At 54.8% G+C, this 17,863-nt stretch overlaps 2 protein-coding genes across 2 annotated transcripts; both read right to left on the minus strand.

The window, feature by feature from the left end:
• Nucleotides 1-371: 371 nt before the first annotated feature.
• LOC116794585 (protocadherin gamma-A10-like) lies at nt 372-17,787 on the minus strand. Its single transcript, XM_032703358.1, has 3 exons — nt 16,576-17,787; nt 1,048-2,301; nt 372-413 (listed from the first exon to the last, which is right to left on the minus strand). Exons 1-3 carry the CDS (start codon nt 17,785-17,787, stop codon nt 372-374), a joined length of 2,508 nt encoding a protein of 835 aa, XP_032559249.1.
• On the minus strand, nt 3,595-8,455 carry LOC116794573 (protocadherin gamma-B5-like). The gene is made up of 2 exons (XM_032703344.1): nt 5,717-8,455; nt 3,595-3,858 (listed from the first exon to the last, which is right to left on the minus strand). The coding sequence occupies exons 1-2, from the start codon at nt 8,168-8,170 to the stop codon at nt 3,595-3,597; spliced, it is 2,718 nt and encodes a 905-aa protein (XP_032559235.1). The 5' UTR covers nt 8,171-8,455.
• Nucleotides 17,788-17,863: the final 76 nt, after the last annotated feature.

Consider the following 17,863-nt stretch of genomic DNA (forward strand, 5'->3'; position numbering starts at 1 on the left):
CCCGACAAAATCCACCCAGAAAAAAGCTGCACAGACAGCTTCTCCTTACCACGGATAAAATTTACCTTCTCATCATGTGTGTGTGAGAAGCGAGGCATTTTCTTCCATAAAATTTTAAAAAAATGTGTCTCTGAAAGTTTTTCCCTTTAAAGTGGTGAACATGAAAAGCATAAAAGTCCGATGAATGTAAAAGATGTGACCAGGTACAAGTTAGATCATCATAACAAGCAAAGCAAGAAGTTAACACCTGCGAGGGGAGTGGGGGAAGGATCATAATATACTCTTCTAGATTATGCTACTTAGGCTCAGGTATTTAGTGCATAACAAACACGAGTTTTGCTTTTTCCGAAGCTCCCATCGTGGCATTTCTCTTAAGCAGATAATTCAGCTGTTAGTGGAGAAATAACGTCCACCTGCAAACACATGGGAGGAACCACCCCAGGAACCCATACTGCTGGAATAACATGTCTTGTAGCCAAACATTTTTGGGAAGGGCATGATACTACAGATGGGCACGAAACTGGGAAGAGGGGAAAACATTCCTTTGTGTCCTTCAACAGACATTCACAAAAAAGAATCCCATCTGCAGCCCCCGAAACTTACATGGTGCTCTTACACACCAATAATTTGCAAGCAATTCTAATCAAGCAGCCACCAGGCCCATGTCATGGCCTTCTCACAGATATCTTTACATCTCTGCATGAAAAGATAAAACACTGAGGTTCTAAAAGAGCTGTGTACCTCAGGAGAGACTGAGTCTGTGAAAAGCATATAACACAGTAATGACATCATAACTATATAACGAATATATATAGCGAACATTCAGCCGCACTTCTCCTGCTTCTTCCACATTTCCTAAGGCTGAGACCCAATACAACCTAGACTCACAACCGCGCAGCAAAGGAACAGTGCTCAGCACTTCACTGAACGAAGCTTTGCCTTCCTTATCAGCAAACCTGGCTACAAAGGACACAGAAGAGGAGGGGGAAAGGGCTGGAAAGCAGAAGAGGGAAGCATCGCGGAGAAAGACTGGTAAAAGGAACTCACCGGGAGAGGGGCGGGGTCCGCCTGCGGGGCACAGGAAGGTTCCTGGTCTCCGAGCAGCGGCGCGGGCTCGTCGGGCGGCGGCCGGGCCGGCAGGGTGTGGCAGCAGCTGTCGGTCGAGAAGCGGAGGTGGCTCTTGCGCGAGTCCGCCGTGAGAGACACGTCGTGCGAGTAGGAGTGCAGGAAGGCGCGCACGCCGTCGATGCCCACGAAGTGCGTGGCCGGCACGCCGCGCAAGGCGCCGCTGGCCGCCGCCAGCAGCTGCTGCTGCGAGCGCCGCCAGCGCCGCAGGCGCAGCGCCAGCAGCAGCAGCAGGAAGGCGACGAAGAGGCACGACACGGCGGCCACGGCCAGCACCAGCCAGCGCGTCAGGCTGCCGCCCGCCTCGGCCGCCCCCGCCTCCGCCTCGGCCCGCGCCGCGCTGCCCAGCTCGGCCAGCAGCTCGGCCACGCTGTCGGCCAGCACCACGCTCAGCGTGGCCGTGGCCGACAGCGCCGGCCGCCCGTGGTCCTTGACCAGCACCACCAGGCTCTGGCGCGCCGCGTCGCGGGCCAGTGGCGAGCGCGCCGTGCGCACCTCGCCGCTGTGCAGCCCCACGCGGAACAGCCCCGGCTCCGTCGCCTTGGCCAGCTCGTACGACAGCCACGCGTTCTGACCCGCGTCCGCGTCCACCGCCACCACCTTGGCCACCAGCGCGCCGGCCTCGCTCGACCGCGCCGCCAGCTCCACGCCCGCCCAGCCCGAGCCCGACGCCGCCGCCGCCGCCGCCGCCGGCGGGTACAGCACCTGCGGCGCGTTGTCGTTCTCGTCCACGATCACCAGCCGCACCGACACGTTGCTGCTCAGCGCCGGCGAGCCGCCGTCCTCCGCCCAAACCCACAGCCCCACCTCGCGCACCTGCTCGTAATCGAACGAGCGCAGCGCGTACAGCGCGCCCGTCTCCGCCTGCACCGACACGTACGACGACAGCGCCGAGCCCCGCACACCGCCCTCCCCCAGCCGGTACCGCACGCGCGCGTTCTCCCCCCAGTCCGAGTCCGTCGCCCGCACCCGCAGCACCAGCGCGCCCGCCACGTTGTTCTCCCGCAGCCGAGCGCTGTAGCGCTCCTGCAAGAACACCGGCGCGTTGTCGTTCACGTCCAGCACCCGCAGACACAGCACCCTGCTGCTCTGCAGCGACGGACGACCGCCGTCGGCCGCCCGCACCGTCACGTTGTACTCCCACTCCTGCTCCCGGTCCAGCTCTCTCGCCGTCACCACGCGGTAGTAGCTGCCCTGCGAGCTCTCCAGCCGGAACGGGACGCTCCCGTCGATGGAGCAGCGCACCTCGCCGTTGGCCCCTGAGTCTCGGTCTTGCACCTGTAGCAGGGCCACCACCGTCCCCGATGGGGCGTCCTCAGAAATCTCAGTCAGCGACGACCGCACCGAAATCTCGGGCACGTTGTCATTAACGTCTGCCACCGCGATCGCAACTTTCGTCATGTCGGACAGGCTGCCGCCGTCCCGTGCCTGCACATCCAGTTCGTACGAGTCGCTCTGCTCAAAGTCCAGGCTTCGCAAAAGCGTGATCTCCCCAGTCTCGGCGTCCAGCTGGAAAATCTCCGAGGTTTTTTTTGCATTTGTTTTCAATGAATATTTCACATGCCCGTTCAGACCCTCGTCTGCGTCTGTGGCTGTGACGGTGACGAGGGTGGAGCCCACGGGCACGTCCTCCGGCACACGCACCGTGTACTCCGCCTGGCTGAACACGGGCGCGTTGTCGTTCGCGTCCAGCACCGTCACGCGGATCCGCGCCGTGCCCGTCCGGGACGGCTCGCCGCCGTCGCTCGCCCTCAGCACCAGCTCGTGAAACGCCGCCTCCTCCCGGTCCAGCGCCTTCGCCAGCACCAGCTCGGGACGCTGATCCCCGCCGGGGCCCGTCTGCACGGCCAGCGAGAAGTGCTCGTCGCCGCTCAGCTCGTAGCTCTGCAGGGAATTCTGTCCCGAGTCGGGGTCGTGAGCCCTGGGAAGTGGAAACCGAGAACCTGGGGCTGTGTTCTCGCTTATCGTCTCCTCCTGCTCTATTTCCTTGAAGTTTGGCGCGTTGTCGTTAATATCCCTTATTTCAACTTCGATTTCATAAAATTTCATTTCCCCCTCCACTATCAGCTCACAGCGCAGCACGCATTGCTCCACACTCTCACACAGCTGCTCTCTGTCGATCCTCTCGGCCGTCACTAAATGTCCCGTCTTCCCGTGCAGAACGAAATACTGCGTCCTACCTTCGGAGACAACGCGGACGCCGCTGTCTCGGAGCTCCGGCAGCTGCAGCCCCAGGTCGTTGGCCACGTCGCCCACGAACGAGCCCTTGGGCATCTCCTCGGGCACCGAGTAGCGCAGCTGCCCCCACGCCGCCTCCCAGGCCGCCAGCAGGACGCCCCAGAGCAGCACTCGCTGCCGCCGGCCCCAGCGCCTCCCCGCCGCGCACATCTCCACCGCCGCACCGCCGGCACCGCAACACCGCCGGCAGATCCCCGCCGCCGATCGCCGATCCGGCTTGCGCTCGCCTTCCTAACTGCCGCTCCCGGCTCCTGTCGCCGACCCCTCTGCCTCGCTGTATCTCGGATCCGCACCGAGGGGACGATCGGAAACAGACCGCTTCCCGATCCAGGAATCCAGCGATCCAGCGATCGAGCCGGGCCGCAGCGGGCGGGGCTGCAGCGCTCCCACCTTCCTCTCGCTCCTCTCGGTCAACAGCGGCGCCCGCAGCCTCCTCCCGGCACTGCACGCACCGAGCACTAACGAGCTCTCTCTCTGCTCTGCTTTGCCCACGGGCTGATCGCGGGGACGGGATATTCACCGCAGAGACCTCATGTCCCGTCCAGCCTGGGCCTCCCGCTTTTATCTATCCGAATTCTTGTTTTATTCTCGACCTCATCACGACCGGGAGAAAAGCAGTCGCGTTTCGTGAGCGTGATGTTTCTACCTCACGGGAAAAGCCCAATTTGCTACAGGCAATATATTTAAAGTAAAATATTTTGTCTTATTTTAATGTGTAAAATACTCTTAGTTCTACCCTATTAATCCAAAAGCACCATCTAAAACACGAGTTGAAACCGCTTGGCTTGAGTGACCTGTATGAGGACAGAACGAAAAGACTCGGAGATACAAAACGTGATAATCAAACACACAACTCTGTCTACCGTAAAATCGGCGATATCAAGCTCGTAAAACTAAGTGGCCGGAACTTTGCTTTAAATTTTTCACTTTATACATAAGATGGTCTAAATGAACTACTGCACCACGATTGACTAAACCAGGCATTTAAAGGCGGAAGAAGGCAGGGATCTAACATAACCCCGTGGAGTTTGGTTGCTCAGCCACCTGCCAGGTGCTCTGCGATTCATGTGAGTCCCTTCATGTGAACAGAGCACAGAAGGAAAATCCCCGGCTACTCAAAGATCATTATCTCGCACCCTCCGGTTCCACAGTGGAGGTCACCGGAGCACTCTTCTCTGACTGTACTACAGCTACTCCAGAATCGGGAAGTACCTGCAGTGAACCTGGACAGAATCATCTGAATTAATACACGTGTTCATGTAATGAAATCATTCTTTAGCCACAAGAAAAGACTTCAATTTTCTCAAAAAAACGAAGGTGGAAGGGATTGAGTCTTGTTGGTAGACTACTCTAAATCTTTCTTACTCAAGTTGCCTTGACATATTTTCAACGAAATAGCGTAGGACAGTAGGAGAAGTAGAGCTCTGCACCCTAAACTGTGGGACCATGGATAAATGTTCAAATGGACTTGATTCAAATGCCTAAATTGTCATTTGGCAAATCTCCTTGGCATTTGATATGTTTTGCAGATCTTACCGGTGTATCCTTGCAAACACAGATGTAACAACCATTGAAAAAAAAATCAGAACAATGTAAACAAGGCGCAAGGTATCCTTTCTGCAAAGAGGAGAGATAGAAAAAGAAAAATATCTATTTTTTCCCCCTACTTGATCCCATTCTACACCTTCATTTGTGTATGAAACGAAGATCAGGAATGTTAAAAAAGATGAAACTACCAGCCAGGACAGAAAAACATTGTTAACAACAGTTAATCCATCCCACTACTGTTACTGTTCCTCCCACTTCTGTAGCAGCATTCCCACCAGAATAGGTGGGAATTCTCTCAGACGTGATGGAGAACCTGTCACTCTCCATGCATGTCACCCTGAGCAAGTTGCCTTTGAGATTATAATCGTGAAAAAAAAGAATTAACGAAAGAGTTTTTAGTCCGCCATCCACTAGATCCAAGCACATTATATCGGAACAAATCACTTTGGAAGGAAAAATCCGCAACACTGCGTGCCACTCCTATTCTTTCAAACCTGTCATACGGATACAGCACATCTCCCTCTATAGAGCGAGGATTCGCCTTCACCGTTATTACTAATACAATTTAACACAACAAAAGAGTTCTAGACAACAACTTTCAGTTGCACCTGAAACTGTTACCAGCGAAAAAACAAGAACTGTCGCATTAAATGTGTACTCTTGGAGAAAGGAGTGATCGCGCTTTTTCATCACCTGATGGAGACACGGACCAGCACTCCCCACCCAGACCATCCCCGAAAAGCCAAAGGAAAGAGGACAGTGTTTCCTTTCTAAAGGAGAACAGCAACACGTGCGGCTTACATACCTGTGGTGCGTCGGGGTCAGTGGGCAGCTCTCCCAGGACGGCGCTGCTGCTCGGACTCGGCTTCTCGCGGGGCTCCCCGGCCATAAGCTCCTCCGCGGGCACGATGGGCAGCGGCGGCGGCGGCCAAACGGCCTCGGCGGCGGTGGAGCGGGGCGGAGCCGCCACGCACAGGTTGTAGGAGTAGGGCAAGGTGCCCTCGCAGAAGTCGGCCGGGAAGGCGGCGCCGGCCAGCGACAAGCGCTGCGCGCCCAGGCAGCGCAGCACGGCGGGCGGCCCGGCCCGCCGCAGCCGCGCCAGCACCAACAGCGCCACGCTCAGCACCGACAGCGCCGACAGCAGCGCCAGCGCCAGCACCAGCCAGAACTGCAGCTCGCCCGCCGCCTCGGCGCCCGCCGCCCGCTCGCTCAGCTCCGGCAGCGCCTCCTGCAAGCTCTCGGCCAGCACCACGTGCAGCGTGGCCGTGGCCGACAGCGCCGGCTCGCCGTGGTCCTTCACCACGGCCACCAGGCGCTGCTTGGCCGCGTCCCTCTCCGACACGGCCCGCGCCGTGCGCACCTCGCCGCTCTGCAGCCCCACGCGGAACAGCGCCGGCTCCGACGCCTGCACCAGCTCGTACGACAGCCACGCGTTGCGCCCCGCGTCCGCGTCCACCGCCACCACCTTGCCCACCAGGTAGCCGGCCGACGCCGAACGCGGCACCACCTCGAAGGCCGAACCCGCCGAGCCCGGCGACGCCGCTCCCGATGCCGGGGGCGGGTAGAGCACCCGCGGCGCGTTGTCGTTCTGGTCGAGCACGAAGACGCGCACCGTGGCCGTCGAGCTGCGCGCCGGCGACCCGCCGTCCTGCGCCCGCACGGCCACCGCGAACTCGCGGCACTGCTCGTAGTCCAACGAGCGCTGCGCGTACACCGCGCCGCTCCGCGCCTCCACCGACACCAGCGGCGCCGCGCCCGCCGCGCCCGCGCTGCCGCCCGACAGCCAGTAGCTCACGCGCCCGTTCGCGCCCGCGTCCGAGTCCCGAGCGACAACGCGCAACACCAGCGCGCCCACCAAGTTGTTCTCCCGCACGTACGCGCTGTACGACGCCTCCTCGAACACCGGCGCGTTGTCGTTCACGTCCGACACCTCCAGCACCAGCTCCCTGCTGCTCCACAGCGACGGGCTGCCCCGGTCCCGGGCCACCACCGTCACGCGGTGCTCGCACGCCTGCTCGCGGTCCAGCGCGCTCGCCGTCACCACCTTCGACGAGCCGCCCGACGACGCCACGAGCGACAGCGGCGCCTCCCCCGACAGCTCGCACGACACCTCACCGTTCTCGCCGGAGTCCGGGTCGTTCACTTTCAGCAGGGCCACCACGGTGCCGACTGGTGCGTCCTCGGGCACGGGGCTCGACAGTGACAGAATGGTGATCTCGGGTGCGTTGTCGTTCACGTCCAGCACCTCCACCTCCACCTTGGAGTGCGCCACCAGACCGCCACCGTCCCTCGCCTCCACAGGCAAGCTGAACGCTCGCGTGTTCTCGAAATCTAGAGGCTCCTGCAGTGTGATTGTCCCGCTCTCTTTGTCCACCACAAATTTCTGAAGCACTTTGGCCGGTGTTTTGCCGAAATGATAGGTGATGCGAGCATTGGTGCCGGCGTCGGCGTCTGTGGCTGACACTTTCAATACCTCCGAACCCGGCAGTGCGTCCTCCCGGAGGCTCGTGTGGTACCGGTCCTGCGAGAATACGGGTGGGTTGTCATTGGCGTCTGTCACGTTGATGCGAACCTCAACAGTCCCAGTTCTCATGGGCTTCCCGCCATCTACTGCAGTCATCACCAGCTCAAAAGAGCTCTGCTTCTCCCGGTCCAACGCTCTCTCCAGCACTAATTCAGGCTGCTTGCTTCCGTCCGGGCTCTCCTTCAGCGCCAGAGAGAAGGAGGGGCTGCTGGTGAGCTGGTAAGTAAGCAGTGAGTTGCTTCCCACGTCCTCATCCTGGGCCATCTCCAGAGGAAAACGAGCACCGGGAGGAGTCCATTCACCTATCTCGAGTTCCAAAACAGCCTTGCTGAATGACGGGGAATTGTCATTCACGTCCTCAATGGCCACCTCGACATGGAAGACGTTGAGCGGGTTGTGCACCAGCGCCTCGAAGCTGACCGAGCAGGACAACGACTCGCCGCACAGCTCCTCCCGGTCCAGCCTCTCGCTCACGTACAGGTTCCCGTTCCCCTCGCTCACCGTGAAGTATTGCTTGTCCGCGCTGAGGCGCAGCTTGCGCGCCGGCAGCTCGTGGGCGCTGAGCCCCAGGTCCCGGGCCAGCGGCCCCGCCAGCGAGCCTCTGGGCAGCTCCTCGGCCATGGAGTAGCGGAGCCGCTCCGCCGCCGCCCGCCAGCACAGGCCCAGCAGCACAGCGCCCAGCACCAGCGCTCGCCCGCCGCCCGGCCCGCCGCTCGCCCTCCGCCCGCCCGACATTGCCCACGGCGCTCGCTCGCCAAGCTCGCCAGGCTCCTGCCGCTGCCCTGCCTCCCTCGCAGCCGCTCCGCGCGGCCGCCGCAGCGCCCGACAAAGCGCACCCAGCCCGCCGCCGCCTCCAACTCGGACGCCTCTGCTGCCCGCGCCGCGCCGCCTCTCGCCTCTGCTGCCCGGGCCGCTGCCGCTCTGGCCCGCACTGCCCGGACGAGCCAGCAGCCGCCGGGGACAGGACGCACCGCCGGCCGCCGCCGCGGCTCCAGCAACGCTCGCCGGCGGCCAACAGCGGCACCCGGAGGCGCCGCCACAACACTGCAGCCGCCTCATGACCGGGAGTTTTTAGGGTAAAATTTTTAGGGAACAGGCCCATCATCTAGTCAGTCCATCTATGGTCAGTATGATCACCTGAATTCTTTTCAAAGATTTCTGACAATTTATACAAAAACCCAAAACCTCTATCTGACCCCATCAAGGCAAGGGACTTCTGTGCTGTCATTTGCAGCAGCTTTACCAAAACTTTGCATTAAGAACTGATCCCCAGAGCACCTGAAGGATCACTGAGGTCTCAAGACGCAAGTTAAGCAAGCTGCACTGATTTCAAAGAGCTACTAGGTCTCTTCAACTGGACTGAAGTAATTTATTAAGCTTCCAGTGTTCTTTTTATCAGAACAACAGAATCCTTGACACCTACTAAACCAAAGAAGACAAATCAAATACTTCCCACTGTCCCACGTGTGGCTGGTTATTCACTGCTGTGACACATCCAGCCATGTGCAGTGTAGGAAATCACACAGAGAGGCACAGTCGTGTAGTCCTCACAGACACAAGAATAATGCCCAGGGAGGTAAGACTGGCCAGCAGTGCTGTACACTCTGTACAATGTTCCAGAGCTTTCCAGAGGAGGATCAGAGGCAACTGCTGCTATGCACTAGTGCTCCTTGATCTTGTTTAATGTTTGTTACCCCCTTGGAGTCAGGAATGGGTAGTGCTGTGTGCAAGTGCTCTCCACAAAGTCCTTCTTACAAAGCAGAAGCTCAGATCTCTCACTCATTTCTGGTTATTAATAAACAAATCCAAAACTGTGACTGAGCCCTCTGAGGGAAATACTGGATTCCTGGAATGTACAGGTGCTTTGCCAAGTCTCTGCCTTGAAAAAGAACTTCCCAGAGCACACACAAGTCAGAAAGGTCTGAACACACAAGCAGGGTGCTAAAGTTTTGCTGGACTATATAGTAGAGGGGTTCATTTCTCACCAGTTCTTGTGAATTTTACTGCTTTGTAGCCTGATCATCTCTTATGATTATGAAGCTGTAAGTGTAAATGTTTTATAAAAGGACTGTATCTGAACACAGGGACTTAGGAAAGACTAGATTTTATCTTCTATTTAATTTTCTTTGCACCTATCATCCTTTTTTTCCTCTTGTGGTTCTCAAGGGAATTCAGTATTTGCTGCAAAATACTCAGCTACAAGTGCAAAAGAATAATCTACATGTGGAAAACATGAACCATGACCTTCGGGAAACAAATCCCTAAGGGAGATCAAGGACAACTGTAATTACTACTTCCTCAAACAGTTACAGGGACATAGAGATGGAGAAAGGAGGTTTCACAGAGGAATTATAAGCCATTTAACCTATACATCGTCATTCCAAACTCTCCTGAACATCTTGTGGGTTTGCTTCTGACAGTCATGATTGGCAAAAACATCTCATGAGAGGATAATGCATCATGATCATACCTAGAAGGGAATTATATTTGTCTGCTCACCATCATTCTGAGAAGAAATATAAACATTCAGAAGCACCAGACAGACTAAAAGAGGAGTCATCATCCAGCAGATGGGTCATTGAGCTATTCACTCAAAAGGATCTCTCTTTCCCTCTTTTATCTCACACACATTTGCACAAAGATGCAGTTTTTTCTACTGTCATATGTACATATATTCACCCATAACGACATTAAAAGACAAATGTACCCCCTCACATGTCCTTCCTTCCACATCTGCTGTAACACGAGCCAGAGGCACTAACACATAATGAAGCACTCAACAGAACTCATCAACTTTTCTACTATGTGGCCTGTTCATCTCCCATAAAACTGAAGCTGCATATTTAAAGGATTTATAGTTGGCCTGTTTCTCAAACCATGTGTTCTGAGAAGGTAGAACAGATTCTGTTTTACCTTCTGTTTCTTCTTTTTTTTCCTCACACAGACAGTTTTAGGCGGCTACACTAAACATTTACTACAAAACAACTCACAAATTCAAATGCAAACACACTTTCCAGAAATGGGGGGAACAAACCTTCCAGGAAATGAAGGCCTGAAAGAGTGTTACTACAACTGTGAAGAAATTCTACTTTACAACCTTACAGGTGTATATAATTTGAACAAAGGTGGTTTCCCGCAGGAATTATCAGCTGTGCTACCCATAAATCGTCCTTCTAAATGCAGAGTTATTGTACAAATGCTCTGTTATCAGAGGACTGCTGCTGTGTTTCCCGAAAGAAATGGCACAGGCCTTGGCATCAAACATGAAATGAAACCATTGCTCAGCCAAAACCACATTGACCCACCTGATTTCCTGCTTCAAAGTCTGCCTCTCACCCTCCTTGCTCTGCATTCACAGCCTTTAGTTGCACCACGGACAAATCCAGTTATTGGTCATGTATTGGCCACAGATGAAAAAGCACTTCGTTTGGTGATGTCTTATGGAAACAGATCTATATCAAAGTATTTGATTTGGCAGCTGCAAACCTTGAAAGTATGTATGGATGAAAACCAGTATTTAGGACTCAGTAATTACAGTCCTGCAGGGTTTCTACCCTCAGATATACATTTACATCTCCATAGACCTTCACTTATAAATAGGAGATAGAAGAGGAATGGCAAAAATCCTGTCATTAAATATAAAATAAACAATGAGAAATAGCTGCAGCAAGAACCCAGAGGAATCATGCCTGGAGAAAATGAATCCATCCTACTAATGCTAACATTTCTGCAGCAGCCTTCCTCCAAAAGCTGGGATGACAGACACTGAAACTCCTCTCTTTATGCTTTCCTCTTCTTTATGTAGAACAAACCTTAATTTCTCAATTCATGGAATCACACACGTGTTTCCTTTGGAACTTCCATTATCCAAACAACAATAACCAACAGCTCTCTCTTCAGTGCTATCAACCAGGGCCAAGTGCATCCCGATCACGAAAAGTATTTACAAAGGGAAAAAACCTCACTGCAAATCAAAATTGTTTGGGTTCACAGTATCTAGCTTTGCCATTTTTCCTTGCAGCTGAATCACCAGAAATTCTCCAGTGAGCCTAAAAGTAGGGTGAAAAAGCCAGTGCTGTGCCTCAATTCCTGCTCTGGATGAATAGGGTTTTATACTCTTCTTGCTTTCGTTCCTTTATGAGACACAGATCAGCACTTTCCATCCACACCACCCAGAGAAACCCAAAGGAAAGTGGACAGAATTTCAGAAAGGCTCCAAGACAACTGAGAGTGAGCACAGGTTTATAGTCATGTGGCAAACCAGTGTCCATGGGTGGCTATTCTCTGCTGGTGCTGGGGCTCCCCTTCCCACAGGTGTCCCCACTGAAAGAGTCCTCTGCAAGCAGGAAGACCATCATCATTCTACATACACAGTTCATCTCCTTGTTGGAGACCTGCCATTGCCTTTCAGGACGGGGAAAACAGGATCACAGCATGAATGCACAGGCCTTGCTGCCAGACATAAAATCAAATAATTGCCCAGCCAAAATCACATTGACTCACCTGTTTTCCTGGTTCCAAGTCAGTCTGTAACCCTTCCTGATCTGCATTCACAGCCTTTAGATGGACAATATCCAACTATTCCTCACATATCAGCCACACGTTTGTTTCATTTGGTGCCATTTTATGGAAGCAGAAGTACATCAAAGTCTTTGTCTTGTGTACTGGGTTTCACTGGCAAAGTTTTGGTGGCAAGGGGACTACAAGGATGGTTGCTGTGAGAAGATGACAGAAGGTAACCCTGTGTATGACAGAACCACTTTCGTCTGGCTCCAAGATGGACCCACCGTGAACCAGTCAGCACTGGTGACAGTACCTCTGTGGTGACATATTTAAGAAGGTTTGAGACCTACTACACAAGGGCAGCCAGGAGAGATGAGTGAGAATATGCAAGAGAAACAGCTCTGCAGACACCAAGGTCAGTGGAGAAGGAGGTGCTGCAGGTGCCAGAGCAGACATTCCCCTGCAGCCCCCGATGGAGACCATGGTGAGGCAGGTTGTCTCTCTGCAGCACACGGAGGTCTGTGGTGGAGCAGACACCCACCCTGCTTCCTGGGAAGGACCTCACACTGAAGCAGGTGGATATGCCCTGAAGAAAGCTGTGTCCCTGTGGAGAGCTCACGTTGTAGAAGGTTCTTGGAAGAACATGTGTCCCTGTGGAGAGGAGCCCATGCAGCAGCAGGTCTGCTGGCAGGACCTGTGACCCCCGCAGGTCACCCATGCTGGAGCAGTCCATTCCTAAACGACTACACCCTGTGGAAAAAGACCCTTTTTGGAGCAAATAATGTAGATCTGCATCATGTGGGAAGGATTCAGATGGAGAATTTAATAAAGGACTGTCTACCATGGGTAGGACCTTATGTTGGAGCAGGGGAAGAGCATGAGGAGGAAGGAGTGGTCGTGATGAACTGACTCCAACCCCATTTCCAGTGCCCCTGCACCTCTTGAGGGGAGAAGGTGGGAAACTGGGAGAGAAGTTGAGCCCATAAAGAAGAGAGGAATGGACAAAAGGTGTTTTTAAGATTTGGTTTTATTTCTCATCATCCTATTCTGATTTGATTGGTAATAAATTGAACTAATTTTGTTGTTTCTCATTGTTCAGCTCTGACTTTTAACTGGCAATAGATTAAATTAATTTCCCCAAGTCGAGGCCATTTTGCCCATGACAGTAATTGCTGAGTGATCCCCCCGTCCTTATCTGCATCCATGAGCCTTTCCATATATTTTCTCTCCCTTGTCCAGCAGCTTGGTGGGCACCTGGTGGCTCTCCAAGGTTAACCCATCACACCTTGGCAGCTGTCAGTCTTCAATTTATAGATAGAAACCACTTCACCAGCCTGATAATCTGTCAGTCTTTTACTATATTAATGTTTTCAGAACTACCACATCCAAAGAAACCCAACTTTAGGAGTGAACAAAGAAACAAGACAATCATGGGAAACCTGCGAAAGTGTAAAAAACACATCTTAACATTTCAGATTGAGTCACTTGTAATAAATACACAGAAAAAGTAACTACTTGCTAATAAGTACACACAAGGCTCACATAGGAGCTCACATCACTGACTACAGCTGTAGTTCCTAAAAGGAATTGCTTCGGATAATAATAATAATAATAATAATAATAATAATAATAATAATAATGGAAATGCATGAAAGCACATCTGTGGGCCTCATCTAAGAACTGGGGAAAACTGAACTTTGAGACCTTCCTTTTAGCCATTTCAAACTATACCACAGTGAACTCTTGCACCTGCCCTTTCTCTGTGCAGTCTGAACTCTTCACCTTGCCCAAATATCATACAATAAAGAGCTGAGTTTGCAGAGAGACATCAGTGACAGAAATGTGGTGCACACAAATTTGCAGAGCCCAAAGACCACAGCACAGGTTCATTCTTCATATAGTTTGAAGAAACATAAAAAGGTCTAAAGGCCATAAGCAATATAGAGCTCAGATGCAGTCCTGGTCATTAAAGTGTCAGCTGAAAGACAGCATCATCCTTCTCCAGCACAAGGGCAACTCAGAAAATACATTACACTACCAGACTAATGCAAAGGTTATATATATGCCTAATAACCACTATTAATAGGAATCATTATGCAACAGAAAAGCAAATTGATGAACACACAACTAGGCCTGTCAAAATCTGTGTAACATAAAAAATAAGGCACCTTCAGACTCATGTTTGTAGGTCAGCAACAAAACACTTGCACTTGTCTCCACCAGTACCTCCTCACACACAGGACCCCCGAAATACTCCTCAAACCTGTGACAGATTGCATAAGTTTCATTAATCTTCATCACCTGCAGATAAACTCTACCAAAAGAAAAGTTACACAAACAACTTCTCCTTTTCTCGGACAATATTTGACTTTTCACCGTGTGTGTGTGACGAGCAAGAGCATTTCTGCACTGACAGTTTAAGGAAAAAAGTGTCTGAAAGTCTTTCTCTTGACAGCTGTAAACATGAAAGACACTGGACAGCTGGGCAAATGGAATGCATGTGACCTTCCACACACCATCAGAGAAAATTCCTCACCTTTGGCTCATCACAATGAGCAAGACAAGAGGTTAAAACAAGCATAATGAAAGAGATCACAGGATATGTTCTTAATAAAGGCAGTTAGACCAGATATATATAAATCAGATATTTAGTAAGGAAAGAATAATCTGTCATCTCTTCACAAAGGCCCCATTATGGTATTTGTCATGAGTCCATAACTATGCTGCTAGTGAAAAACAAACAAAACCGCAAACAAACACAAAACCAAACAATCACACACAAAAAACCAAAACCCAACAAAACCCAAACCAGAACAGCAACCTACAGATACACAGGAGAAAATTCCCAAAGCTCTCAATACAGCTGGAATAACACGTCCTCTAGAAAAATATCTCCTGTGACTCTCAAGGGTCTCTCATGCACAGCTCCCAGGACTCACATCTCCAGCCATTCACAACTTGCATGGTACTCTTTGACTCTCATAATTGCCAGTTATATGTAATCAAAAGGCCAGTTACAGAGATTAAAAACCCGGTTCCACGAACTCTTCAGGAAAAGGAAATGTATATCTCTGCAAGGTTCAACATCACAGACAGCATGAAGTAGATGTGCCTCGTGTTACACTGGTATCGACTTACCGGCTACCCCCACTTAGAGATACAGAACAGGATACAAAGTACCCTCGCCTCTTCAGCATTCCACACCAACCTGAGCGAGCAATAAACAATAAGGCCCTGTACGAACAAGGGGCAAGAGCACAGGAGTCTCCGTGTGCCGGTCTGTGTCTCGTCATATCTACGTGCACGAAGAATGACACAGAAAAGAGGAAAAAAATGTGAACTATTAAGAAAGGAAAGAAAATGAGGTAAAAGCAACTCACCGGGAGAGGGGCGGGGTCCGCCTGCTGGGGGCCGGCAGGTTCCTGGTCTCCGAGCAGCGGCGCGGGCTCGTCGGGCGGCGGCCGGGCCGGCAGGGTGTGGCAGCAGCTGTCGGTCGAGAAGCGGAGGTGGCTCTTGCGCGAGTCGTCCGTGAGAGACACGTCGTGCGAGTAGGAGTGCAGGAAGGCGCGCACGCCGTCGATGCCCACGAAGTGCGTGGCCGGCACGCCGCGCAAGGCGCCGCTGGCCGCCGCCAGCAGCTGCTGCTGCGAGCGCCGCCAGCGCCGCAGGCGCAGCGCCAGCAGCAGCAGCAGGAAGGCGACGAAGAGGCACGACACGGCGGCCACGGCCAGCACCAGCCAGCGCGTCAGGCTGCCGCCCGCCTCGGCCGCCCCCGCCTCCGCCTCGGCCCGCGCCGCGCTGCCCAGCTCGGCCAGCAGCTCGGCCACGCTGTCGGCCAGCACCACGCTCAGCGTGGCCGTGGCCGACAGCGCCGGCCGCCCGTGGTCCTTGACCAGCACCACCAGGCTCTGGCGCGCCGCGTCGCGGGCCAGTGGCGAGCGCGCCGTGCGCACCTCGCCGCTGTGCAGCCCCACGCGGAACAGCCCCGGCTCCGTCGCCTTGGCCAGCTCGTACGACAGCCACGCGTTCTGACCCGCGTCCGCGTCCACCGCCACCACCTTGGCCACCAGCGCGCCGGCCTCGCTCGACCGCGCCGCCAGCTCCACGCCCGCCCAGCCCGAGCCCGACGCCGCCGCCGCCGCCGCCGCCGCCGGCGGGTACAGCACCTGCGGCGCGTTGTCGTTCTCGTCCACGATCACCAGCCGCACCGACACGTTGCTGCTCAGCGCCGGCGAGCCGCCGTCCTCCGCCCAAACCCACAGCCCCACCTCGCGCACCTGCTCGTAATCGAACGAGCGCAGCGCGTACAGCGCGCCCGTCTCCGCCTGCACCGACACGTACGACGACAGCGCCGAGCCCCGCACACCGCCCTCCCCCAGACGGTACCGCACGCGCGCGTTCTCCCCCCAGTCCGAGTCCGTCGCCCGCACCCGCAGCACCAGCGCGCCCGCCACGTTGTTCTCCCGCAGCCGAGCGCTGTAGCGCTCCTGCAAGAACACCGGTGCGTTGTCGTTCACGTCCAGCACCCGCAGACACAGCACCCTGCTGCTCTGCAGCGACGGACCACCGCCGTCGGCCGCCCGCACCGTCACGTTGTACTCCCACTCCTGCTCCCGGTCCAGCTCTCTCGCCGTCACCACGCGGTAGTAGCCCTCCAAGGACTTCTCCAGGTGGAACGGGACGGCCCCGTCGATGGAGCAGCGCACCTCGCCGTTGGCTCCCGAGTCTCGGTCCTGCACGTGCAGCAGGGCCACCACCGTCCCTGACGGGGCGTCCTCCGAGATCTCGTTCAGAGCTGATCGCACGGAAATCTTAGGCACGTTGTCATTAACGTCTGTCACAGTAATCACGACTTTAGCCGTGTCAGAGAGCTCTCCACCATCCCGTGCCTGCACCTCCAGTTCATAGGAGGAGAATTCCTCGAAATCCAAGTCGTACTTGACAGTTATTTCTCCTGTCTCAGAGTCCAGATAAAGAAGTTCCGAAGCCCGATCTGAAATTTTATGGAAACTGTATTTCACATGCCCGTTCGGCCCCTCGTCTGCGTCGGTGGCAGTAACAGTGACGAGGGTGGAGCCCACGGGCACGTCCTCCGGCACACGCACCGTGTACTCCGCCTGGCTGAACACGGGCGCGTTGTCGTTCGCGTCCAGCACCGTCACGCGGATCCGCGCCGTGCCCGTCCGGGACGGCTCGCCGCCGTCGCTCGCCCTCAGCACCAGCTCGTGAAACGCCGCCTCCTCCCGGTCCAGCACCTTCGCCAGCACCAGCTCGGGACGCTGATCCCCGCCGGGGCCCGTCTGCACGGCCAGCGAGAAGTGCTCGTCGCTGCTCAGCTCGTAGCTCTGCAGGGAATTCCGTCCAGAGTCCGGATCGTGAGCCTCAGCCAGGGGAAACCGCGACCCCGGGGCTGTCGTCTCGCTCAGTCTCAGGTCTTTTTCTGCCTCTCGGAAGCTCGGGGCGTTGTCATTAATATCCGTGATTTCTACTTCTATTCCATAAAACTTCATTTCCGCCTCCACTATCAGCTCACAGCGCAGCACGCATTTCTCCACCAGCCGGCACAGCTGCTCTCTGTCGATCCTCTCGGCCGTCACCAAATGTCCCGTCTTCCCGTGCAAAGCAAAATGCTGCCTCGTACCTTCCGTGACAACTCGGACTCCGCGATCGCTGAGCGACGGTATCTGCAGCCCCAGGTCCTTGGTCACGTCGCCCACGAACGAGCCCTTGGGCATCTCCTCGGGCACCGAGTAGCGCAGCTGCCCCCACGCCGCCTCCCAGGCCGCCAGCAGGACGCCCCAGAGCAGCACTCGCTGCCGCCGGCCCCAGCGCCTCCCCACCGAGCACATCTCCGCCGCCGCACCGCCGGCACCGCAACTGCGTCGAGAGCTCCCGCCGCCGCTCACCGATCGGGCTCACGGTGCA

Source organism: Chiroxiphia lanceolata, chromosome 15 (assembly GCF_009829145.1).
Source record: "Chiroxiphia lanceolata isolate bChiLan1 chromosome 15, bChiLan1.pri, whole genome shotgun sequence".
In the NCBI taxonomy this organism is placed as follows: domain Eukaryota; kingdom Metazoa; phylum Chordata; class Aves; order Passeriformes; family Pipridae; genus Chiroxiphia; species Chiroxiphia lanceolata.

Bases quoted from the DNA above. Each gene is read 5' to 3' on its own strand.
- LOC116794573 (XM_032703344.1), bottom strand. From the start codon at position 8,170: ATGTCGGGCGGGCGGAGGGCGAGCGGCGGGCCGGGCGGCGGGCGAGCG. The intron at 3,859-5,716 runs GTATGTAAGCCG...CCCCGCGATCAG, and splicing joins CTGACCCCGACGCACCACAG to CCCGTGGGCAAAGCAGAGCA.
- LOC116794585 (XM_032703358.1), bottom strand. From the start codon at position 17,787: ATGTGCTCGGTGGGGAGGCGCTGGGGCCGGCGGCAGCGAGTGCTGCTC. The intron at 2,302-16,575 runs GTGACGGCGAGA...TACTACCGCGTG, and splicing joins TGGAGGGCTACTACCGCGTG to GTGACGGCGAGAGAGCTGGA. The intron at 414-1,047 runs GTGAGTTCCTTT...ATGTGTTTGCAG, and splicing joins CGGACCCCGCCCCTCTCCCG to GTGGACGTTATTTCTCCACT.